The sequence below is a fragment of the Thermobia domestica genome, chromosome 10 (assembly GCF_964235325.1).
Source record: "Thermobia domestica chromosome 10, izTheDome1.hap1.1, whole genome shotgun sequence".
Classification (NCBI taxonomy): domain Eukaryota; kingdom Metazoa; phylum Arthropoda; class Insecta; order Zygentoma; family Lepismatidae; genus Thermobia; species Thermobia domestica.
The window spans coordinates 114,087,433-114,114,754 of NC_137463.1; the positions used below are offsets into that span (position 1 = coordinate 114,087,433).

The following is a 27,322-nucleotide window of genomic DNA, read 5'->3' on the forward strand; positions in this document are numbered from 1 at the left end:
TGTTCGAAGATCATAATAATCACTGAATATCTAAATCACCCTCACTTATTTTGTGTGTGAATAGTACATTTTAAAGTTTCAAATTAGTAGGAAACTTGATTTGATTCCCTCTCCCATGCAAGTAATGTTTAAAAAATAGAAAGCATTTAATATTAAAACAACTAACATAGCTCGCATTGTACAATACACAATATCTACAAGAACTTGCAGGTAGCTTAGGCTGAGCCCTTGAATACAGAACAGCAAAGATGTCACTGAAACGACGGCGAAGCTGATCATTAATATATCATAATAAATTATTAGTAGATATATTACACACTTTTGATTTTTTTTTTTAAATCAAAGATCTAGTAGGCTGACTTATTGTTTTATTTTTCATTTTTTTAATGGTGATATCCTTCGTGGATCTCAGAGGAAGAGAACTATGAGCCCCGAGGAAAGAAGACCCCGCAGAACCAAATGCGAAACCACATATAAAAATCAATTTAAGAGCGTCCGTTGTTATGACTTTTGACAAGGTGATTAAGTTTCAACTGTTATTCTTCAAAACATTTGTGATGGGGCACAAATATCCTTCTTCACTGTGGCGGTGGAGCAAAATATCCTTTTCCATTGTGGCAAACTCACTAAGGGGCCCCCAAAATACGTTCCTGCACCGGATCTCTGAAGATATTTATTACGGCGCTGAGTACGTTATGCAACGCTCGAAATAGGTCATATACTTCCGTATAGTATACTCCAACAGTTTTTTTTCCACTATATAGGGAATGTTTCAAAAACTAGAGTAATGGTTATCTTAAAGAAATGGAAAAAAAGATAACATCATTTCTTCTAATTCGTGAACCCTTACTTGCATAAAAGTATTCTCGTAATGGAGACACGACGAAAATCGTCAGTGGCCGTGGGTTTTCAAACCATTCTATTTTTCAAAATAGAAAAACAATCAGGGTGTCTACTGAGTTTCATTTTCAATATTTCCAGCATATTTAGTATAACTATCAGCAAAATTCCGGTACCTAATACAATGATATTTTTAAAGTTCTTTAAGAATAATCACACTCTTGGTGATTTCAGGTTTGTAATTGTTTTACCATCAAAAGTATATTTTATTTTTAATAAATTTAGTTAGCCTTGTTTTTTTAAACACAATGATTTTTTAACATTTTTAAAGGGCCTCCCAACTCTCCTCACAGTCCTCAACTCCACCCATTGTATTAAATGTCTAATTACAAAATGTTTACAACTCTTGCTTCGGAAAATTCTACAATCTCAATTAATACAAAATTGTTTTTTAAGACTATTAAAACACTTACAAAAACGTATTATTGACAAATTACCAGTTTCATGATTTTTCCAGTACGTGGATCAAAATTCCAGTATATTTCCAGTATCAAAATTAAATTCCAGTATAATTCAAGTATTTCCAATATCAGCAGACACCCTGACAATTTTGAATTTTATAACAGATGTTCGAGTTCAAAAGCTGTAAAATCGGTTTCGGGTTTCAAAACTAAAGCAAAAACTCATTTTCAGATATTCAATTTTCTTTAAAAACGAAAGATGTCATGAAATGTCGACTTACTATTCACATTTATTTATGTCTTACTAAGTTATTCAAATTTCATTCATTTTAAATAAAGATCCCTATTTCAAAAACTTAGTTAACTCACGCTCTGCTATATGTTTGTTCTGTTCTAAGTAAAGAAACAATCGTTTGAAACACGAGTTACACATCGAGATATCTCAGTATATACTAACAATGCGCAGAATGCTGCATATGAACGAAAAACTTACCTATCAACCTCCGCATTTTTCTGCACTGTAGAATCGCCACATCCTGCACTATCCGCAGGTCCTTGCGGGTTACTTGCAATATTACTTTGTTCGGGTATTTTCTCAAAAAAATCCGCCTTTTCTGCTTCGGCAGGAGCTAGAATGTAAAGGAAGAAACCAACACATCAATACAAAATAACGATTCCAACGAACAACATATAATACATTTACTTTACAGTGAAGCTATGATCATACATATACAGAAACTGTTATAAATTACACAAATTCCAAAAACAACAAGCATTGTGATTTTTATTTTAATTTATTTATATATATATATATATATATATATATATATATATATATATAAAAACTTTCAAAATCTAATTTTTGATTCACGAAACTTCTATATCTTTACTAAAATGAATATGTTCATAAAATTTACATCAGATGTTATGCTATTAAAATATTTTATAAATTATAATTGGTGGGATGCTATTAAAATATTTTATAAATTATAATTGGTGGGATCTATCAATTTTGCATTCAATTTAAACCTGTACAACAGTCTTATTTCACGACACTTTGTGTTGCAATTCCTAAATAACTAGCAAAATACTACAAAAAGTAAGTTCTCTCTCAATACATATACATATTACTGAGAAAACACTGGTACAATAAATCTCTCCAGCAAAGTGTAGTGGAACTGTACATGCCATATGCCTACCAAAAATATGTTGGAGAGGGTCTTTAGACTATACTGTTAATATATGCTAGGAGAAAGGATTTGCTGTAAGCCACGATATAAGCAAGAACAAAGGGATAAGAAAATGAAGGCAGAAAATGTAAGAGGTAGATTACTAACTATACGAGAATGTTTCCCTTTTTTAAATTCTCTCAATAACCAGAAACTGGATCCACCCTAAACTCATTCACTCCGAAGTATATCCAAAACTAAATTCTGAATTTAAACAACTCGGCAACTGACATGGTCACGAAAATATATAAATGGATAAACAACTACAAATAAAAATACCTAGCTTTTCTTAAGCATAACATTCCACGAATATGCACAAAGGCTAAGGGAGACGGTAATGATGATGGAAACGGTGAAATGAAGAAAGGGAGACCCCAAGAAAGTCCAGTTAGCAAAAGCTGGGATCGAGCCAGAGATGAGTGCTTTACCATTAAGCTACCGCGGAGAAACACACCTAGTCGTAAATGTATAAACTTGTTAAAAAGTAGAGCGACAACTGCCCATTGGGCGCGGTCGATAGGTTTGTAGTTCCCTTTCATAAACTCGAAACAGTACTGAATGCTTCGGATGAACAGGATGGACATAAATACACTTTTCACGAACATTTTTACAAAAACGAACAGTCAATAAATTAACTCATGAATAATTTTTCGAGTTTTCGGATTCCAGGAACTCATCATTTAAAAACACTACATCTAATATGCACTTACTTATGCAGGAAGTGCCACAAGTTAATAGGCACTTTTCTTAGAGATTATTCTACTTAGGTATAATCCGTCATTTTTTTTCAGTTTCATGATTATTTTACAACGTAACCTATACACTGTCCTAACTCACTGGAAAACAATAAAATAGTATTGTCTTTAGTTAATTTTGCTTTGATGATTTAGGATTCCCTTGCGCTTATTAATCTGCTGCTGGTGTCTGAATAACATGAACTCTTTATTTGCACTCATTACTGTATAATAAACAGTCAAAGCCATAAGGTATGTCATTAAATCTGTCTGCTGGTCGCGCTGATATATTATATCCATAATGGGGGAAACTATCAAGAAATGACACTCTTTAGTTTATCTTCTAGGAATACAACAGAAATATCAAAAATAAAATCTATTCATCTCTTTTATTTCATCGGATAATTAAAATGACTCTAGTTGTTGAGAAATTAGATAATTACAAACACGACACTGAAAGCCTAATCACCTATATGTCGACGTTGTCTCGATTATATAGTAAAAAAGTTTCTTACTGCACGCTGAAGGAGCATTAGAAAAGTTTATGGCATCCACATTGCATTCCATTCCACCGTTTTTATTTTCATGATCGCCTGTCCCTTGATCACCTCCCGATCCTCCGAAGTTAGCTTCGAAGTCAGCGAATCCCGCGTTGCTAAAGTCAGCCCATCCTGCCTGTTCGTCCGACGTACTTTCGGCGTTGCTCCAAGGATTTCCTGTGTCCATTGCAACTGGGGCATCGGCAGTAGCTACTTCAGGAGTCGACCAACCTGAAATAAAGCAATGGCTTTAGCTTTTACGGAAACGATCGAAAATACTACGTAGAAGACAATACTACAATGCGTGAATGTTCTTTGTCGAAGAATCTTTCTTCTTCGACCAAGTTCACATTTAGTGTGTAATTTCACTACAAGCCCGTGGAAGTACAGGACTAGCAAAACTGTACTATAATACTCTCCGATTTTTTTCTTTTTCGGAGTGAATTGTTAAATTTCAAAACGGTCTTTGGTAATAAATGGACACATTCTATATGTTAAAAAAAACTGAATTTAAATTTGTAAACGTGGAATGGAGGCATCATAGAGACAATACTCACTGTAAGATTATCTTGTTGATTTTTGTGTGGTTAGTTTTGTGCAGAAGGTGAGACAGTCATATAGTAACGAGCAAAAAAAAAATTTTTTTTTTTTTTAAATGAGAAATGCTTTTAATTATTAAGTCTTTCGTCACGAATTTCCATATCTATGAGTTCTTATATAACACAATTAGGACTTCCACTTTGTTTTTAATTCAGAACCAATCTACCACTTTCTTCCTCTTCCTATAGAACTAACACAGTCGAAGCAGTTAATGACCAAAAATTAAATTGCTCTTTCTTCAAGAGAAGCTTACAGTGAGTACAGTTCCCCGTATTCAAATTATTTCAACTCTTTAAAGCTGCTAATTAGTGAACACTAGTGAGCGAGATGCACTGTAATGTGCAAAAACTTTTTTTCACAGGCTTCATATCTCGAACCAAAGAAAATACAATTGCAGACTATGCACCGTATTTTAAGTTTCTTTGAAAGCTTTCTTGCAAACTTGTATATCGGAATGTACAGTACGTACGTTTTATAAACTTCCAAACTATGCAATACATACATGTCGAAAGTCTTCTAGAACAGCTTTGTACATCTGTCAGAGCAAAGACAGTAAGATATATCAAAAGCGTTTTTTTGCCATCGATTTAGCGTACCTAGGATAGGCCCATCTCCTCCGTCAACTCTCTATTCAAATGGGAAGTCGTTCAAATCAGTCTTCTCCAATTTTAACGTTTATTGTCATAAAACATAAACGGTAACAGATAGCGAGAAGTGGTTTTTGCAATTGATTCAGCGTCTCAAGGGGCGTCCATGACTACCACAAACACTCTGCCGTAAACCGAAAATAGTTAAAATCTATTGCTACATTTGGTTTTAATACGGATTTTCATAGCTAAAAAACGGTAAGACATATAGAAATATGGTGTTTTGCAATTGATTCAACGTCCAAAGAATAGGTTCCATCTCCTGTGTTAACTCTTTATTCAAATCAGAAGTGGTTAAAATACACCATTTCCGGTATCACAATTTATTGCCACAGAACCAAATGGTATTAAATAACAAGTAGTTTTCTGCGAACGATTCAAGATGTCAAGAGAACATACCATCACAACCCACAACATTCTACCAAATCGGAAGTGGTTGAAATACATACTATTTCCGGTTTGAATACTGGTTTTCAAAGAGGAAACACGGTAAGAGATATCAAGATGATTTTTTTTTTTCAGCTGATTCCGATTCCTAAGAATAGGTTCTCCCTTCTCCATTAACTCTCTATTCAAACAGGAAGTGGTTAAAATCTATCACTTCTGGTTTCAACATTTATCACCATAGAACAAAAATGGAAAAATGAAATGAAATCTTTAGTTTTACGTCCCACGCAATATGCCGGTTAGGCTAAAGGAGACGGTGATGATGAGAAATGAATGAAATGGTGGAATTAAGAAAGTGGGAGGAAACGGGAGAACCCCGAGAAAACCCACGAGCGCGGCGTTTGTCCACCACAAAGTCCACACGGCGCGAGCTGGGATCGAACCAGGGACCCCAAGCACCGGAGGTGAACGCTCTACCACTGAGCCACCGCGCCCCCTAGAACAAAAACAGTAATATTATATATAGCGACAAGCTGTTTTCTGCAATCAATTTTCGGTGGTAAAAGAGCATACCATCACAACCCGCAACACTCTTGCAAAATCGGAAGTGGTTGAAATATACTACTGCCTACGGTTTCAATACTGATTTCCGTAGAATAAAAACTAAGAAATATCGAGATGCAGTTTAAGGTAATAGATTCAGATTCTTGAGAGTGGGTTCTATCTTCTTCAACCATTTATTCAAAGCGGAAGTGGTTCCAATTAACTATTTCATGTTTAAACCCTTATCGCCATAGAACGAAACATGTAACGCATAGCGAGTATTGGCTTTCTGATATGGATTCAGTGTCAGAGAAATATTGCAACCAATAGTTGTAAATGTACTACTTCAAGTTTGAGAATTGGATTTCCATAGTTTGGAAGTTACAGTAGTTTCACAAGTGTGAAACGAAACTCACTTGTTTGTTTTCTATAATTAATCTTGATTCTACATTTTTTAAATTGGATATCTAGTTTAAGGTTAAGTTCATCTGCAGATTAAGACTGCATCTTGTTTCTTTTCACATTTAATTCAAAACCCACATATCAGAATACCCTACTCAAGATTTTGTCAGACTTGTTTTTAATGATAATTCGATTCTTCGAGAGAGAGAAAATATATATATATATATATATATATATATATATATACTTATTTTAAGGGGAAAAAAGCAAGCAGCAGTAGCATGAACTAAATAAGACTAATTGTTTTTTAGTTATTTAATTAGCATTTCTATGTATCTTCGGATCTTTACTCTTAACTGGTTCCATTGCAGAACGGTAGCATAGCTACACGTTCTGAATAAAATACTGATTTTAAAAAATAATTTTTTCTTTTAAACAACTTCTAGAACTCGTGTTCTGAAATTAATCGTCCTGATAGTTTTAATATTAAATTTATAATATTTGGAAACGTCTAATTTTTGGCAATTTAACTGCATTTGCTCCCTTATTTAAGGTAATTTTGTGTTACGATACGCTCACCCGCAAAATGTATTCTATCTGGTCGTAAACACGCATTATTGAAATAGCAACTATCTACGAGAACGTTAACCTGTGCCGACTTGACGACAAAGTTATGAAATTACTTTTCCACATTATAACATAATTTAGAAAGTCCAACCGTGATAGCGGAGAAACAAAAAGAGGCAGGGAAACGAAACTCTGCACGAAACAACTATAGCAAGGATGGCACCTGCCCGTGTATTGACGAACATTGTTGCCAACCCAAGTGAAAATTATATTTTTGCAAATCGAATGACCTAAATTGGATATCATCATTAGAAGCAACAATGAAAATAGACAAAAGAGATGGTAAGCGCAGATCACTATTGCAAACTTTTTGAGAAATAACGTGAAACGTGTGTTAAATGCAAACTTCTTTGGTGTACGCAATCTTTTACAAACCACACTTCTCAGGTTTAACAAGATACCGAATATCTTAGTGAGCACCTAACTTATAGATCTCACATAACCACAGTACTGCTTCTCATGCTCTACTGCCTTCAATTATAGGTTTTAAACCATACTGCACTAGTGATCTTTTCCGAGTCATTCTACCTTTTCCAAAATCAACTTTTCTCTTCTGTTGATAGCAACACTGTTCAACGGACCCTTCTAGACTTGGAGTCAGCGTCAACAGTTCTTGTCAATATTTAAGGTGTGCAAAACGTTAGTACTTCACTCTCTGTGTGCGCCAAAGGCGTTTCCATTTTACACACGTTTCACGTTACCATCTCTTTCGTCTTTATTTTCATTGTTGCTTCCAATGATGATATCCAATTTAGGTCATTCGATTTACAAAAATATAACTTTCTCTTGGGTTGGCAACACTGTTCATCCGTTTATGTTCGTCAATGCACGGGCAGCTGCCCTCCTTGCTCTAGTTGCTTCGTGCCAAGTTTCGTTTCTCTGTCTCTTTTCATTTCTTCGTTATCACGGTTGGACTTTCTAAATTATATTATAATGTGGAAACGTCATTTCATAACTTTGTCAGGTCGGCACGGGTTAACGTTCTCGTCGAGAGTTGCTATTTCACTAATGCGTGTTTACGGCCACACACAATACATTTCGCGGGCGTGCATATAGTAACACGAAATTACCTTGCATACGGGACACCCTAATACATACACATTTTATATATATATATATATATATATATATATATATATTCCACACAACACAGCACAATTTAGACACTCAACACTGAAGGCATTTACAAAACAGATTCATCTGAAAGCATTTCTTTTGAGATAATAAGAAGATTCCCAATAAATGTACAGTTATAGCCCTACAAACACTAAAGAAATTTAGGATGTTTCCCGATCAATTCGTATCATAATTTATATCCTGATCTATTGATACCTAGATTATGTTATAAAGTAGGTTAGTGAAGGCATATGGTTTCATGCAGCTGTCGGAATTATTTCGCATACAACACAAAATAGTTTTCTGCAGTTAAGATTTTAAGGTTGGCACGTATAAATATAAACACGCACAAACAGCAATGCAATAGTACTACATAAGATTTGCAAATCCAATTACGTGCAGCTTTTTATAACAAGTAAGATCATTGAAATCTCTACTACTTACAATCGGTGGAATCAACTTCCATGCGCACTTCTTCTCTCCCCTCTGGACCTGCTCTCTCTTCTTCATCCGAACTACTGTTGCCGGCACAGTCTTCATTCTTGCGTTGATCTCTGAAATAAATATATCCAGTAACAGAACAGACACAAATTACAATAATTAACATTTACATGGTTCTGAACATGGTTTACTGAATTTTAACAACAATAATATAAGGGCCGCAGTGGTTCAGTGGTAGCGAGTTCTCTGGTATGTGAGATCCCTGATTCCATCCCGGCACGTACCAAGTTGTGGTGGGCAATGGATTCTTGAGGTTCTTCTATTTTTCCCTACATTCTTAATATCAACATTTCGTTTATTATTATTATTATTATTATTATTATTATTATTATTATTATTATTATTATTATTATTATTATTATCACTATCTCCCTTAGCCTCGGAACATAATCGTCGGAATTAAAACTAAGGAGTATTCTACCTGAATGAAACATTAACAATGAATTAGAGACTGTCCTGAATTTACGGGCATAACCTCTGTTCTAAAGTATCTTCAATACAGCACACTGCAATCTACGTCACTATCTTGGATATTGGAAGCTATGTAAATTAGTAATATGAATTCATCGATACTATTTTTTTTTTTTCTTACGATACTGACGAAGTGGCGGCAAAACTCTCAAAATTATACTGAAAACAAGATTTCCAGGCACAGCTTTGATTAGTACATTCTTTTGAACTAATAAATAACTATACCAAATGCACTCTAGTTTACACTGAAATTCTTAGCTACTAAATTACTGATTTTATGAATAAAACAAATCTATGGCTATTTTAATAAAACTATACTTTATGTTTTAATTCCTAATTAAGAAAAAAGTATCTTTTTTACGTCATACGTATATATATTTTAACCCTGCTGGTTATCAAACTATTGGAGATACGTAAGGTCATCACTATGACTAATATGCGAAAAGAAAGCACCCCAATCCTGTCACGACACTTCTCCGAAAATATGTTATACACACTAGTGAAAATACGATCGTCACATTCAGGCACTGAAATTGTAAATTTATAACTGCTTGACAGATACATCTTGTGCTATATCTTGCAAAACTATTCTTATCCTTCCTACAACAATTAACCAGGAAAAAATGAACCTATTAGCTTAATATGTAAAAGATCAAAAAATGTCAATTAAACAATACCTTGACTTTACGCCGATTACATTCTGAAAGGTCAGTTCCTGTTCTCTATCATCCCAAATATCTTCATCATTGTCATCTAATGGATGCATCTTTTGTGCACATACTTGTTTGAAAATCTCTGCTTGGCGATCCAACTCTTCTTCACTGAAGTTGAAGGTCATACTTGTAAGGCGATCTACTGAAGAGCTATAATTAAAAATATCATCCATTATTTTCTGAAAAGAAAATACGCATGTTTATTATTCTAGTATGAATGAAAAGTACATTAATCCGCTCCTCTTTTTTGATTTTAAGGTTATATTTTGAGATTTACTTCATGATATATTGTGAGAGATCTTTCGCAACTTATACAGAGAGATTGGTTCCGTTCAGTGTTCGAAGTGGAAAAAAAAGCAGAGGCGGTATGTTTTATTATGATTTTGACTCAACATACCTGTTATTTAAATATTGTTTTGGAAAAACCAGACGTATGTCCTCATTACTGTAAAACCAGAGGCGGTATGGCATACCACTGCATACCGCCTCACTTCGACCACTGGTTCCGTTCTAGTGACGATTTTCACAAGCGAGAGAAGACCCAAATGAATAACTTCACCGATCCTATAGATACATTGGACCTTAGTTTACATGATGCACAGTGAACGTTCGTGTTGAAGAAGGTAACCCAAGATACACTCCTACTGAAAAAAGCTATATAAAAACACCTTCAATATCAAATACAGTCATAATCCTATATTGAATATGTGAAGGAAACTTGAAATTCACCGTGTCGAAGAATGGCACAGCGTACGTGTTAAAAGTGGAAGAAAGGCAACGAGTGAGGGCTATTCCTACAGAGTAGAAAGTAGGTAAACTCTGTCTATTACAAGACAAACACCGTGTGCGTGGGTTTCCTCGGGGTTCTCTCGTTTCCTCCCACTTTCTTCATTCCACCATTTCATTGATTTCTCATAATCACCGTCTCCTTAGCCTAGCCGGCATAACCGTGGGACGTAAAACTCAAAGATTTCATTTCATTTTCTGTCCATTACAAGCAGTAGAGCGGCTACTATCCTGAAAGTGAAGTAGCTCGTCACAGGATATACAGAGCGGAACTACAAGCTGGCTTGAACATCTTCCATCAGATTTCGAACTGGAGGAGCGTTGGAGGGGACATGCTCTGAAACTTTCCCAAAACAACATATTACAGGACATTGCGCGAATTGTCAACGAGCACCACCTAACAGATGACACGTGGAAATACATCACTGCGCATGTCAATTGACTGTAACAAGTCATGTACTATACGAGAAAAAGAAAGAAAAAAAACTTCACGTTGAGAATAACTGCTCATTTCAAGACTGTTTCAAAGTCAAGATATCTCCAGTAATGACTTCCTGTGTTTTAATGCTTTCACAGAATATCAACAATGACACAAACTGCACAAGATGTTTCCCATGATGGGAAAGATTTTGTATCTGCAGAAGGATTACATTTCCTGAGTCAGTCAGCTATAGGGATTCGTGTTGCTTCTGTTAAGAAACCATGGTTAGTGAATTCAAGTCGTAAGCTGTACGCATCAAGAAAGCACAGCGAAATAACTGCAGCTGACGGTGAGTACGCCAACTAACCAACTTCTTCAAATTAGAAAATAAATAAATAAATAAATAAATAAAAACGGAACCAAAAGAAGCTTGTGCAACTTGACGGGAATTAATATCAAACATCAATTCAATTGTTGAATCTTGAGAATTCTGCAATGAAAAGTGCAAGTTCTAACAAAATCACACTGTGCCTTTCAAAGGTACAAATTCTGTACCCCATTGCAACAAACACATGGTGGACAAAACAAGAAATATGACGTTTGCAAAAGAAGTGTGGAAAACTCGACCCTTACTATGGTCAGCCTGTGAATGAAGTACATTTTCAAACTGCATACTCAATTTTTATCTGGAAGATAAATCGGACTGTTCTCGTCAGAGCGCCAAGAAAAAAAGACACTACCATAACTGTTGCAAGAGAACCACTAATGAAAGTAGAAACATACATCACCCGCAGACTAAAGCTTTCGCCATATAAAAGGAACATTCCACATAGAAAGATCAACATTTTATCCACTACGATCCAAGTGAGTGGTGCAACATTCAAAATAAATCTCTGTTTATGGTATATTATGACAATTTTGAACTTGGCGTGGTAACTTTGAAGAACTTACTCCGAGGCGTGGAATATGACACCTTGATTGACAAATGAAGTCGTTAGTAATCTGTGATGTACAACGAGAGATCCGTTTGTTTCAGGAATGTGGTGACGTCTTGAAAAGGAAGGACTCGCTTTAGACACTTCGTCTAAAAAACAAAGATCACTCTTCTGAGGCCACATATGCAACATTGGAGGAAAATAAACTAATTAAGAAACCTGTTGCCATTCATACCTTCATTGAACTTGGGAAATACATAGTGAAAGCAATAACATACCATCTGAAGAAGAACTGAAACAACATACTGCAAAAGTGAAGGGACGTATAGAAGCTGAACAACTATGTTACCATTTCACTGTGATTTTGCTGAAAACTGGTCTGTGATTATACCGGAAGAAGTACACTGGGGTAAAGATCCGTGATTCTACCAGTATCACTGGAATAAAAATCAAGTTTCAATTTTTACAGAAGTCAGATATTTTCAAAATCATGACCACATGTGTTGCAGTAGTAAGTGATGACACAGGACATGACTCAGCACATGCATCGTTAGCAATACGGAATATTCTTCAACAGCTGCAATCACAGGCAGAAAATATTACCATTATTTCTGATGGTGCCCTAGCCACTTCAAAAATTGATGCCAACTGTTGAACTGACGAAACTGCAAGTTGCCTGTGCCAATGAAGTGGGTACACAGTGCTGCTGGCCATGGAAAAGGGGCTTGTGATGGTCTAGGGAGGCCTGTTCAAGCACCACACTACAAAATATAATCTACCCGGCCAAGTACAGTTGCAATTCAGAATTCGAGAATTTTTACACGAGTGGTAGAATGATACACATCAACAGCCCTTATCCTGTTTCCCAAAGAGGAAGCTGAAGAATTCCGCCAGCAGAAAACAGAAGAATGATTCCAAAAATCTACGAATTCAGAAGTCATATGTCTGGACTCACAGTGATGAGCGAGCTTATATTGCACGAACTTTAAAGAGCAAGAAAGCAGAAATTTCACTTATGCACTTCTGGTCACAAAAACCTAGACTGCCTTTCAGAGACTACGTCAGAAGAAACGACCCTAGATCCTTAAGAATTCCCTTTACGTATGGCATTTTTCCTTGTATTTTTGCCATAATCAGTGGTTGAAATTGAATAATAATACTCTGCAGTATGCATATGTAAATTTCATTTTATATATATAACCACAAAGTAGAAAGTACATTTTGGTATCCATAGACGTATCTCATATTTGAAACTCGAGAGTATGAAATTAATCCGGCTGTCCACAGAATATTACCAAATGCATATGTTGATGTGCAGCTTCCTCAACTATTTTTGTAAACACGTAAGCATTTCCGAGATAAATTTCTTTGCAAATTAAAATACGTTAAAGTGATAATACAGACGCTGGAATACAAGTAATAGTATTTCAAAATCATTTCGTTTGTGTGCTAAGTTAGCTCACTTAATGTAGGACAGATAACCACGATAAAATCAAAATTAATGGAAATGAAAAAGGTTGGAATTATGCGTAAGGCGATCGTTAATGCAACTACTTTTCGTGAAAAATTCATCAATATGATATTCCACTGCACAATGAAAGCGGGAAATAATACACAACTCAGAGGATAAGCATGTTACACATCCTAGTGAAAACAAAAGTAAGCTTTCACGTTTGAAGTCGTCAATTAAAAAGCAAGCAGTCATCCACATCTGAAAAAGTTTTAGAATGTCCATTTCAAATGCTTTTAAAATCTTATTCTTAGCAAGTCCAAATTTCCTGACTCTTAGCAGAATTCCTAACGATTCTCGGGCTCCTAAAATTTCCTGATCCCCCCTCCCCGGTTTTCCGAGTTTGTCGCCACACTGTTACGTCACATTTCCATGTTTTCAATATATATTTCTTCTTGATTCAGATTTGTCCTTGTTATCGTCAATCATCAGTAACTGTGAAATCTAGCCCGCACCACGTACTTTGTTGTTTATCCGTGAACAAATAAGCTCAACACTATTTACAAACTACAATAATACTTACTGAATTGCGTCTTCTCCGTCGGTAAATTCATCGTCATGAAAGCCATAATGCTCTATAAACTGAGGAGCCATTTGCTGCATTTGATAATCGGAGAAAACCTAAAATAAAGAAAATTATGTTCAAAATCGGTTTCTGCATGTAACGTATTAAAACATGTTGACCGACTTATCTAATAATAAATCTTCACCCGATTAACAGATTACTAAGTCACACTCTTATAATTAGAGACAAAACGCGCGAAACATGAAAGATACTAAATATTTATATGCCCGCGTAGCCTAATCGCTAACGCTCTCGCCTTCGTTGCGAGCGGTCCCGGGTTCGATTCCCGGTGGGGCATTCGGTCGAAAAAGTGAAACTGCTTTTTCAGGCTAGCCACCCTGAATGAAGTTTTCCTGGATTTTCCTCATTCACACCAGGAAAATGCCGGGGTGGTGTCTAACTTATAGGTCCCAGGCCGCTTCCTTCCTTCCCTTTCCCCGGATTGTGTGCTCGCCGAAGGACGTCATACCTCAAACACGTGACGGGCTAAATGGCCTTAGATACCTAAAGCCCAGAAATCTAAATCCTAAATATTTATATGATATGTTCAAAGTGGAATAAATTATAATTCTTCACGGCCAATGTCCCGAAATCTTGCGGATTCCATTTTCTGGGCAATTGCGTAGCTATACTTACAACTAGTTTCTTTACATTCTTGAATAAAACATTTGGCCACTATTAAAACATTGATGGATATACAAATTTAGAAAGAAAGAAAGAAAAAAAAAACGCCCTAATTCGTGATCACTCCACGTATAATTTACTATTCTAGTTCTTAAAAAAATATCTGGCTAGCAAAAGTAGCTATCAGTTTCATGAAAGCATTAATGCTAGTTCTGTAACTGTTAAAGTTTCTTATAGTACACATACACACATTGACTGTACTGTTCACACAAACTGCTTTTCTCTCCACGTACAGTACATGATTAACATTTATTCAAGGAATATGTCCTCTATACTAATTTATTTTTGTTATAAAAATGTTTTTAGTTCACTCCAAGCGTTTCTGAGTCATAAGGACCTTCAATACTAACTAAATCATTACATGATCCTAAAATTAATACAACTGATTAAGACACTTTTACAACTCATGCTAGAAACTAAAAATGTAAACTACACATATGTAAGGTTAATAATTAATGTTTGTTAATTCCTATAATACTTAAGAGCACCTTTGATGTTATGAACAAAGACCAGAGCACCTCCACTAGGTTGACAGAAGGCTTTACTACGATAGGTGTCTTATGCCTTATGATCCCACCGTTACCCATCCGAAGAATAAATAATCACAATACTGCCCTTGTACCCAGACTTACGTTCTACCAGTTGATCACTGGTTGAACGATATGAAGTTGCCTCACTACCACTGGTCACAACAAATTTTTTACCATCCCGGGGTGGGGGGATGAGGGGGACGTCTTCTCCAATCTTGGAACTGGGTGGACTGTCCACCCAATAAACCAATTTGAAATGTGTTTTTTACGGGGGGAGGGGAGAAATGTGATGATTTGTGTCCGATTGCCACGAGGGAAAGTGAGATGAAATTGATGTACCCAGAATGAGCCTCAAATCTACTCGCCTCCCAATGTTGAAGGCAACTCTGCTCCCCTGATTCTTTACAGCATTGTTTTTCAATTTCATAAATATTTTAAACATCGCTTTAAAAAAAATGATTATGGGAACGGTTTTACCCGTCCCTCCCAATGTTGAAGACATTTGCGCCGCTGCTGGTGCGTTTAAGAGAAGCTCACGTCGCCCAGTGTGTCTGGAGGCGTTAGAACACCATTGGATACTGAATTCTACGATTTGATCAAACCTCGGAAGAATCCAACCCGATACCTAAGTTTTCTTAAACCATGATGTGGCTTGAATCCTTAGTCTGCTTACTTTACTAGTAGAAGTAGCATTTGTCTAAAGAACCCACTGGTAAGGCGATTCGCCGATTTAGGAGTGGGTCGAACCTCTTTCCTCTTTCGCTGACGTTGGAGTGTTATTCTTCAAGAATGTAAAAAGAAAAAAAAGAAAGAAAAAAGAAAGAAAAAAAAAAAGAAAGAAAAAAAATCAGCTGTACATCTCAGACGATGGTAATGGCATCTGAATGATTGTAAAACATCGCTAGTAATGAAATGTAATTTTTGCTACTTTAGAACATGAAAAATAACGTACCTAACATTTCCATACTTTTATGGAGGCCAAATGAAACAAGCGTCTTTTGGAAGTTTTTCTTACGATCATGTATATATCACAACATGCTATCTGTAGGTGAGAACAGTAGAGAGCTTTCAAAAAAAGAGACACTGTGGGAGCAATGATCTCCAATGTAGTTATCTAAAAGGGATGAATTTCTTTTTAACATTAAACTGTTATCCATGCTTTCATTGTGTTTGTTCGGCTAACATCTCATACGTCTTGAATTTTTCAACTTCTTAGAGGGAACGGTAATAGAAGTGAAAGAGAACCTGCTAGTGGAATATTCAACGAACCAATTCTAAACCATTCGTCCATCATGCAGGGTTCTATTTCTGCTAATATAAAACATTACAGAGAACAATCTGTAGCATAAGTGCTATAAATGGATTGTACAGATTCGCAGTCGCTCTTCGGAATTCAAAGCAAGCATGAACTACAGTTACTATTTGATTGCACAAAACAGAGCTAATTAGATGGCCTACTGCTTTGCGTGGAAATTTCCACACATGGACAGCAGTCTGCTCTAATCAGTTGAAACCCAACTCGTCGTAAGTTCAAGTCCAAGAACGTCATACGTTTACTGCTCTCTATATTGTTTCTTTGACCTAGCTCATATGGATTACTTAATTCTCAGGTGTCCAAATAATGACATTGGTATTTGAGAACCACTACTGAATCTCGTGAAATGCGATGCAAGCGCTGTTTGTTGTTTAAAGCTAATAAATTTAACGTAATGGGCGTCTTCGTCAGAATAACTGTTGTCGCGACCTGCAACCCCTGTCAATGACAACCACAATACTGTCATGCCTCTGATGTCAGTACAAAATTTACACAGTATTCCTAATTCAAAAGCATTAAACAAAAGAAAGACGATTTCATCCTCGTAGCCCCTGCAACTTATTTCTGGCAAATGACTAAGACCATCCCACGTCCAATGACTGTCATAATTACACTACTGTGTAAGTCAAGAATCGAATCCTACACAACATGTAACTAACCCGATTGTGCCTGATTCCTACAGAGAAGAAACTGAAGAAATCATTGTAAAGTTTTCTGTAATATTATGGTTTGTCAGCATAATTATCACAATTAAGATGGAAGCGAAGTTAACAGATTTCCACCTGAACAATCACACACTTACGTGTACTGCTAATATTAACATGTCTAAAAAGTACTGAGGCTTTGAAGGTCAAAATTAAAAATATATTTGAGTTCAAAATAACAGTATGGAACAATATATGCACCAATATGTTCGATGATCTGTCATTTTCCCGGCAACACCATTATCTGTTGCTATAGAAATTAACATAGTTTCTGGTTCAAAAAAAGAAAAAAAGCTGTGACACGTAATTTTCACAGACCTCTTCTGAAATTAACACAATTTAAGGCGATCTGCAGAGACAAAAACAAACGACTCTGACCGTGCCAGGTGTTGGCTATACGATGTATGCATTGAAACCTCCAAGCCAAGTTGTCTCTATTTCTGACGGGTTGTTAAAGATGTATGCAGTCTGGCGTTCTTAGTGTAGTATATGATACTTTTTCTGTTAAGCATTTCCGGCCATTTCTTTTTTGAACTGCTAAGTGCACTTGGGCTAACTGTTGACAGTACAGGACGCAGTCTATTGCTTTGTTCGGAGGCAGACGCTCGTGACACGATTCTTTCCAACACCACTAACAAACAGCACGAATCTCCTCAGACCGTGGAGATTCTTCTCGTTTCGACCACGATCATCTTTGTACATTGTTATAGGTTATCACTATTCATCACTCATGATCAACAGTTTCTGAAATAACTGGAGTTTGTTTCGTTTCAATAGATATTCGATCAAATAAATGTTATTGAGTCAGATCATGTACATCCAAACGTCGAATTTCATTTTGTAGCCAGCTTTCTTCAAATGCTTTGCCAGAATATCGTCCATTTCTTTGTGATTGGTGTCCCACGATGAGGTCCATCTTGGACATCGAAATTTCCAAGCCTTCCTTTTGCTTTTAATAACGTATCTTGTCCATTAACACAACAAATCTCCTCATGGGACTGTGCAGCGTTTGCGTCTTCATCGAAATAAAATTTTGCGGAAACTACACCCATTTTCACGGGGCAATACTTTATGACTGATTATAAAAATTCCAACATTATTTTGCACACCTACTAGTTTCAATTGTCAGCTGTCAAATGACGTTAGGTTCCAGTTGCGACTCACATACCATGAGATTTGGGACACTAACGCCATCTCATGTGCAAATGGCTCACTATTTGTTAGACTACCTAATATTAGTATGGTTTTGTAACTTGCATACTTAAATTATTTTGGTTTTTAAAGGCGACATCTGTTTTGAAATGTTACATAAAATACAAAAGGAATGCATCCTTCAAGATTAACTTGCAGTTACTGAATGAAACTCATGTATATTGAAATCCACGTAGTGTTTTAATAATTGAAATTAGATAACCTACTTTCCGCGCTTGTAAATTAACATACGATTCGAGGTACTACAGAAGCTAATCCCTTTGTAATAACATTTAACGCAATCAGTTTTGTATAATAATTCACCTACCTGCTGCACTGCAGTGTCCTGTGAAAAAGGAATGTTTTGATATTCTCCATCATCATCTTCTGATCCAGACTGACCAGGATGAACACCACCCTTAAATAGTAATAATAATAATAATGTTCTAATTATAATTATAATAATCATAATGATGTTATAATCACAATGTTCTGTAATTCTAAAGCTAAAGAATATGATGGTGTTCACCACAAACCAACATGGACTGGGTTTAAATTAGGTATCGGCTGTACCAAAAGTAAGACATTTTTCACTGATCCACCCGCCCCCTACTACCCTGCAGAAAAACAACTCTCAAAAGTGTGCTGAATTTCAACCACATTACAAAATAAACACAAAATTTTATTTCAGTAGAACCTCTATAATTCGTCATCTTTGGACTGGGGATATAGTCGGAACGCAAAAAAGGTCGGATCATCAGAAAATACAGAAAAAATACGGAATTACAGTAAAATAAACAATCTCTGAACTCAAAAATGACTGTAAACTTCTCTACAACTAAAACAAATGAACAATAAGTATTAAAAATTACACAATACAGTACAGAAACACGACCAACGAAAGAAACGATACAAGGGATGACGGAGTATTAAATCGGACAAGCGGTAACAGCAAGTAAACAACAATGCCGCAACGGCAGTAAACGACACTGGGCCTCGTGAGTCACGGACGAATCGGGACAAGTTCGGCTCGAGCATGATCGGATCAACCGGAGTGGCGGACCGCCGAGGGCGGACGAGAGGGGTTCTACTGTATTAGGTTGTAAAGATAGTTTCTGGGAAAAAGTGTAGACGACTTACGTAAATGATGTGTGTGATTACAGAATTACAGAACAGGCTATATTTCAAACGTGTAAAGAGATTTTGCATTTAGCTAATTCGGAAAATCGATTGGTGATGTAATTACTAGACACAGTGTTTACCATGAGTGGTACAAGAAATTCGTCACACATGTATGTAATTTTGTCTTCTAGCTCCAAAATAAACGATCCAAAGGGACAGATAATACATTGGAGTACATACTAATGATGAAGCCTGCTGCATTACTATCCCAACTTGGAAGACCTTCAACTTCAGATACAACAATTAACACTCAACTTCAGTATTTGAGATATATTTGAAAATTATCGAAATCTACACATCATGCTTTACTCAAAAACCACAGTTGGGAGCACAAACCCACATCACTTCCAATTCACCAGCTAACCGGAGACAGGTCGAATTAGTGATCCAACTGTGGGAATAGTGGTGAACACCTGCACTAGCTCTACCAAGGATAAGGAGGCACCTAACAACATAAAACACATGTCTTGTATCAGACTCGATTCCTTCTCTCGAAATTGTAGCTTTCACTTATTATATTCTTAAACTCTGTTCACTTAGATTGGTTGTTATATTTTTAACCCCAGGTTGAAACTCCGCCACCTGCGCAATTTATGTAACAAATCTGGTAGATGTACTTGTCTTTCTTTCGGTCAAATACATCTCCGATAGCTCTAGAGTTCAGTTCTTAGTAAGGACTAGCGACATCGCAAATAATTTAGATTTCTGTTACTGTTATTCATAGTACCCAACCACATAATAAAGGGTTAATACAAATGATCTCTCTGATTTTGTTCGCCTGTTGAAAAGAGTAGACGTAGTGTACTGAAACATATAGCATGAAAACAAAAACCTACGAAGTTGCACGTACTCAATATGACATCATTTAATCACGCGGTAGATGTCAACACGGTAGCCAACTCCATCTATAGAAGGTGGAGTATTTTGGTAAATTCTATGTACAGCTGAACGAAACCATTTTTTCAGGTCATCAAAAGGAACATTCTTTCTGATTTATATATTATTATATGTTCCATACGCTTAATTACTAATTTATAAAGATGAGCTGACAAGAATGGTACATAAAATACTTCTTTGACAAAATCCCAAAGAAAAGTCACAAGGGGTGATATCAGGTGACCAGACCTGATTCAAATTGATGTAAATTTTGAATACCAATCGCGTATTATCTTTCCTCATACAACCGTTTACAGAAATGTCTTTGGACAATGGTTAAGATATTGTAGTATAAGCGCAAAACATTGTAGTATATATTCCTCTTCTACCACTTCCATTTATCACAAGTATATCCCTGGCGGTCAAACTGGTGCGATAAGACCTCTCACGATAACTAAAGCGACACTTCGTGAGTTTTTCTTGTTATGCTATTATGTTTCAATACTACACGCCTTGTATTTTTAACAACTGGAAAAAAGAGCTTTCTCGTGGCTATACAGTTAGCGTACACGTCTTCGGTGCGAGTCTCGGATTCGATTCCCGACGGAAGCTAATGTGTTTCGGATCTCACATTGAGTTGTAGCTCCATATCTCATATAGCCTTGCTACTGAACGGGAGGCTAAACTAATTCAACCAACCAACAACAGTAAACGAAATTAGCGAGATCATTTGCGCTAATCTTGTACTTATTTCAATCAATTTTCAATTTTTATCTATTTTATTGCACTACTTCACACTTACGATTCAATTCATGATAAAGCATAAAATATTGCATTACTTACCAAGGCTATAGCATGTTTCTTGTTGATTTCTGGAAGCGTGTTTGATATAAATGTTTCCCATTTGGAACTCCTATCTTCAGGTAAATTACTAACTTGTTCTTTTATCACGTCTGAATACGGACTTTTCTCAGACTGCTGAACTATATGATTAGCAATTTTTATTAAATGACCCATATAACCTTTTCTCTGTCCACCTGGTTTAGCCCTGAAAAAATAAAGAAAGAATCAGCAACTACAGAATGGCACTGAACAAGATATCGTTACAGTTGCACACTACAACAGCTTACAAGATGAAAGAGTGTGATAAAAATCTTAAACTAAAATCTTAATTTCCGATGTTTCAATAGAATTTTCGTTATTTTCTTGTAATAAACTCTTACAAAAATAGTAGTATTATTCTGCATGTCAAAATGTCATTTGAACTCAACTAACATTATTATTGTAGTATACCAAATCTAAAAACCCCGAAATTATTGTAAATACTTATTTTGTCGTAAATTTCTGTAAATGATTTAAACACTGACTTGAGTACAAAATACCGAATGTCTGAATTGAATGAATTTATTGTTTTCAAAATCTAATCCGGCTTATTGAAACATGCCCAAAAGTTCTTTTATTCTATCAGACATACACGTTCAATATTTCATATGGGGTGCACATGGTTGGTCAAGATGAGGATGAGGAATAAACCTTAAATGACAAGAAAATTGTGGTCACTGTAACTTAGGTGGTACAACAACCGTCCAAGTGACACGAGTTCGACTTTCACTCAGTTTAGTGGCCAGACCTTTCACTTACATTATTATATCTTTCAAATGCAAAGTTTATGATAGTTCGAGGTTCGATTCCTAGTTGGTATAACGGCCAGTTCTTTCACTTGAATTATTTCACCACTCCACATTCCAACAAATACTGGATCACCGATTTCATAACTAGTTTAACTTTCGGAAGTAATATACAGTAACAATAATAAATAAAACTTACTGCTGGTTGTCATTTTCATCCCACGCATCTACGATCCTTTGAATTAATTTACATTTCGAAAAGATCTGAAAATACAAAATATACATTAAACGATAAATTATTAACATAAAATTACATTTACAAATACAATAAACAATACTAGTATTAAGTAATACTATATAGTGTTTAAAGTATTACCACACTTCAATAATTAAATTTCTTCATGACTTTATAATAATAATAATAATAATAATAATAATAATAAAAAAAAAAACAAAAAAAAACAGTACTACCTCAAAAGGTGAATTAATCTACATATCACCATTATATATATATCACAATAATGAAAACAACCATACACTGTAATATTTAATCTTTGTAGGTTAGTAATATTAAACATTCGTGCACTTTTTTTTTTTTTTTTTTTTTTTTTTTTTTTTTTTTTAATATAATGGTAAGGATGTAAATTTAATAGGGGATGATAAGAGAACATTAGAAAGAAATAAAGCTTGCAGACATGGGTTTAGAACAGGGTGTCTACTAAAATTCCAAAATGAAATTTCGTGACTTTTTCGTGACCTTTTCTTTCCCAAACCATAAAATATTAACATTCTCAAGAGCGAATGTGGGTACGAACTGGGTCGAATTTTCATGCATGCGATAGAAGCGTGCTTTGCTTGCGATTTGTTAGCGTCTAAAACCGACCATAGACATTTTTGGTGGTGAATTTTGATGTTTTATAGAACAAAATTTTCGAGTCCATACTTATATTTATACAGATAAAAAAAATCTCGACCCAAAAACTAAATTTCGTGATTTTTTCATGACTTTCGTGACCGATAGACACCCTGTAGAAGTAAATGCAGAGAAAACTAAATATATGGAAGCTCGTCAGGATCGTAATACTGCAGATTATGGATGTGTTAAAATATCAAATAATACTTTCGAATGTCTAGGATCAATATTAACAGCATATCCACCAAGAAATTAAATGTCGAGCCATCATTCAGTTCAAAATATCTTGTTGTCGCGAATTCTGTGGAAGAATTTGAAACTTAAAATATATAAGCGATAGTCATGCCTGTTGTTCTGTATGGTTGCGAAACAGGGTCCTTTGCTCTGAGGGAAAAACGCAGACAAAGTATTTGAGAAAATCCTTAGACGAATATTCGGACCCAAGAGGAACGGGAATGGGGAATAGCGGAAACTTCATAACAAGAAACTACATAATTTATGCGGTTTACCAAACATTGTTAGGGTCATCAAATCTAGGAGGCTCAGGTGGGCAGGTCATGTAGCTAGAAAGGAAGAAAGTAGGAATGCTTTCAAAGTTTTAACTGAAAGTCCAATTGGGAAACGACCATTAGGAAGACCTAGCAGCAGATGGGAGGATAATATTAAGATGGACCTCGCAGCATTAAGAATACAAAGTAGGAACTGAATCCAGCTGGCTACGGATAGAAGTCAATGGAGAGCTTATGTGAACGCGGTATTGAACCTACGGGTTTCATAGGACATAGAGTTAAGTTAGTTAATGATGAGGAGCATCTGAGGTAGTGCAGTATGGACCCGTGTGTGCAACAGGTTAAACGTTATTGGTTCGAAACTGGAGACCTCTCCGAGTTCGTGCAAGTATAACTAAGACTGCCAACGTATTAGGTGTATCGAGAGCAACCGTCTCCAATCTGATGACGGAATACAAAATTCGTGACGAGGGATCATCAGAGAAGGGGAATCGGAACAGAAATAAAATCTGAGAAAAATCGCCAAACACTGAAGAATCGTCACAAAGAACGGTAAAGTTATTGCGACATAACTGACTAGGGAACTCCATCAACATTTGGCATCTCTTCCTATAATCACAGTCGGAAAAATAGCGTAACTTCAATATCCATAGCAAGATTGCTATTTCGAAAGCTCTGATCAACGTTGCAGTGTGATAAATATTATGCGGAAACCGAAAACCTGGACTACCCATAATTGGAAGAGAGTGTGATAAAACATCTTTCCCCTTAGCATGTTAAGGTTTTCCTATACAGTATGCACTTACGTATATAAATATGAGAAAATTATAGTAGTTTACTTAGCATATTTGGAATTTAATTTCATGCTTATTAATTTGAATCTCTACACTTATCTGCTGACATCATCCGGGCCACGGTACCAAAAGTTTAAACCAAGTTCCTTGATTTTTACCATTTTTAATTTTCCACTTTCTTCCGAAAGCGCTGAACTTTCAAATCTGGTCAAACACTGAAATTTACTAATTACATTTTCTAAGAACTACACAAATAATATTCTTATACTTATTCTTCAAAACAAACCTAATTTCCATAATGAAATAGAGTTACTAATTATCATATATACTACTCACATTTGAAATACACTACGGTAAATTGCTATAATTTTCTCATAATTATGTGTTTTGCATTGTCTCTACGGTGGACGTCCAAAGGTGTGCATGCTTCGGGCTGTATACTTCTTACCGTTAAACATGGTGGTGGCTCTTTACTGGAGTGGGCCACAACTTCATGGTATTCCGTCAGTCTGATTATTACTCTCAAAAGACTAACTATTGACAGTCGGTATGTTTACGTGGATATTGTAAGAGATTAGATGCGTCCTATGGTACAGATATTGTTAACAATAACGCATTCTTGCAAGAAAGATTTCAATACGCAAATACATACAGCCAGACTTGTTCGCGCGTGGTTAGAGAAACATCAGAATTAACTTAAACACCTCCCCTGACTTTGCACAGTAATCCGACCTGAACATCTAATTCAAGTTTCAGAGCGAGTACGATAAGGATTTCTTTTACAATCAACGCTAACGCAACTGAGCGTTCCACTTGATGAAAAATCATTCATGATTCCTTTGGAAAACGATTCACAGAATTCCGCAACGAATAAAAGCTACTCTCAAATGCAAGTTTGAGATAATAATGAACGTGCTTACGGCAGCTCCCTTACGTTGAACCTACTCTATACTACGGTGGATATCTTAAAATGACCCCATCGCCATTCATTCAAGAATGGAGTGGGTAATCAGGTCATGTGTCATTCGCAGAAGACTACTGTCCTAATACCGATTAATAATTGGTTGGAACGATTTACTGGAGAAACACTATCACTGCTTATAACAAATCTCCAGCGATTTCTACGGGTTATTAACACCTTTCCAAAGACGGTAATGGGATACACCCAATTCGAAATGGGTCGAAGCCCATCTCCCAGTTGTTCCTACCTACTGGAAAAGGAAACTCCTCTAGCGAGTAGGAATCTACAAGTATATGCACTGACGGCATTGTAACGTGAAGGCAAGCTTACTTTTCCATTGCGGTGTCGGAAAATACAAGCTGTAATACAGGTTAAAGATGATCCAATGGCGTATTACTTAGGGTAACTGTGTTTCACTCAAAAGTTCGCATTATTATCATATAAGTGACTCTGATTGAATATTTTTAAAAGCAACATAATACTTACATGTGTTAACAACGTATTTTCATCGGAATCCTCTCCACAGATCACATTTACCCCTGAATTAAGAGCGAAACCAATGCATTGTTCAACTTGGGTATGTAGAAAATTGTTCCAAGTATATTTGAAAAACAAATCCTGTAAAAGAATTGCAATTTTAACTTTATTTTATACCTTTTTTTAAATTACATTGATTCAAAAGATATCAAACGCATATATTAAATCAAATTTTATTAAGTTAAATGTAGTAAAATCTCAAGGTTTTACTGCAAACTATCTATTATCTTCTACTAACGGTTTTTATCGTCCTCTTTACAAGTTTATCTACTGATTCAAGCTGCTAGGTAACATTAAATTATTTCAGCATATTGTCTCATATCTCAACATTTCTTAAAACGAAAATTATCTTAAATTAATAAGATCTACAAAATAAATTAATTTTTAGTTGCTAATGGAACGTAATACATTGTACTCAATATAAAATGCTACTGACATTTTCATATTTCATTATAAACTACTGTTGTTTTTATATTTCGAGTATTTTTTCTCGAATACGCTTCTTCAGGAATAAAAAACAGCTTAAATTATTTTAGGTAGGAAGTAGAGCCTAAAGCTTCTATAAAGTACAACGAAAACTCCATAGATAGCAAAGCAATGCTTTTTTTTCTTTTTTTTAAAAAAAAAAAAAAATATGTTGCATTCAGCGAAAGCGTGCTCGGGATCCCACCCATAGAATAGGGATTTAAATGGAGAATGTGTACTCGGGCTTCCGACTCAAATTAATATTGAACCAAATAAAGTATAAGTAGCTAGAAGTTTCAGTTCATTCGTAGGACTCGTTTGAGAGATAAACATTTGTAAGACCCGGTGCACATGTCACCATCGGAAATGACTGAACCCATCAGTTCAGTACGAGAAACGTTTTTGCCCGTCATTCTGAGAACATCTTGGTAACGATAGTTGCTGCGATACACACGAAAATTGGGATATAAGAAAAGACTGAAAGATAGGAATCAACAGATGAATGAGTAATTTGTTACAACTCGTATGCCTTACTTTTATTTTGATAATACATTTTGACGCTAAGGATTACATAGAGTCGGTTGGATGGATTAAATGTAAGCTGTCATCCCATCCAGTAATGGAAAGCTTGATAACAGAAAATATTTTTATTATTTTCCCAAATTAAACTCAGTATGTCTTTTGGATTTACAAACTCCCTCTGTCACACTCAAATAGTGGAAGTATGTGTTGAACTTGTGAGCGCGTCAGCCAGAAGTGTGCGGAAAATGTAACATCGAGATTGCTATATTGGCACAACATTGCACTGTTTTATGCCTAAATTCGACCGAAAATTATATTTCAAAATAACGCTCTTGACAGATACTGGTGAATAACATAACATAACACGCCCTGAATAGTTTCATGATCGGATAGGGCGTCGATGGAGCTCGAATTGCAGTATCCTCTAAATGGTGAGATCTGGGACGTTTTAGCAAAAATAATTTTGAGAAATGGACGGAAAATT

General features: G+C 35.7%; 1 protein-coding gene across 2 annotated transcripts in view; it reads right to left on the bottom strand.

The window, feature by feature from the left end:
* The window catches only part of fmt (phosphatase 6 regulatory subunit 1-like protein fmt), a 91,088-nt gene that overhangs the window by 24,951 nt on the left and 38,815 nt on the right, over positions 1-27,322 (bottom strand). The window contains exons 11-19 of one of the 2 annotated variants that reach the window (XM_081728462.1): positions 25,801-25,932; positions 22,337-22,401; positions 21,353-21,557; positions 18,780-18,869; positions 13,986-14,083; positions 9,775-9,960; positions 8,570-8,679; positions 3,780-4,034; positions 1,795-1,930 (exon numbers count right to left, since the gene is read on the bottom strand). In XM_081728462.1, the coding sequence (XP_081584588.1) occupies positions 1,795-1,930; positions 3,780-4,034; positions 8,570-8,679; positions 9,775-9,960; positions 13,986-14,083; positions 18,780-18,869; positions 21,353-21,557; positions 22,337-22,401; positions 25,801-25,932 (1,277 nt within the window). The remainder of the gene's footprint in view (positions 1-1,794; positions 1,931-3,779; positions 4,035-8,569; positions 8,680-9,774; positions 9,961-13,985; positions 14,084-18,779; positions 18,870-21,352; positions 21,558-22,336; positions 22,402-25,800; positions 25,933-27,322) is intronic. The other variant, XM_081728463.1, reaches the window with a different exon arrangement.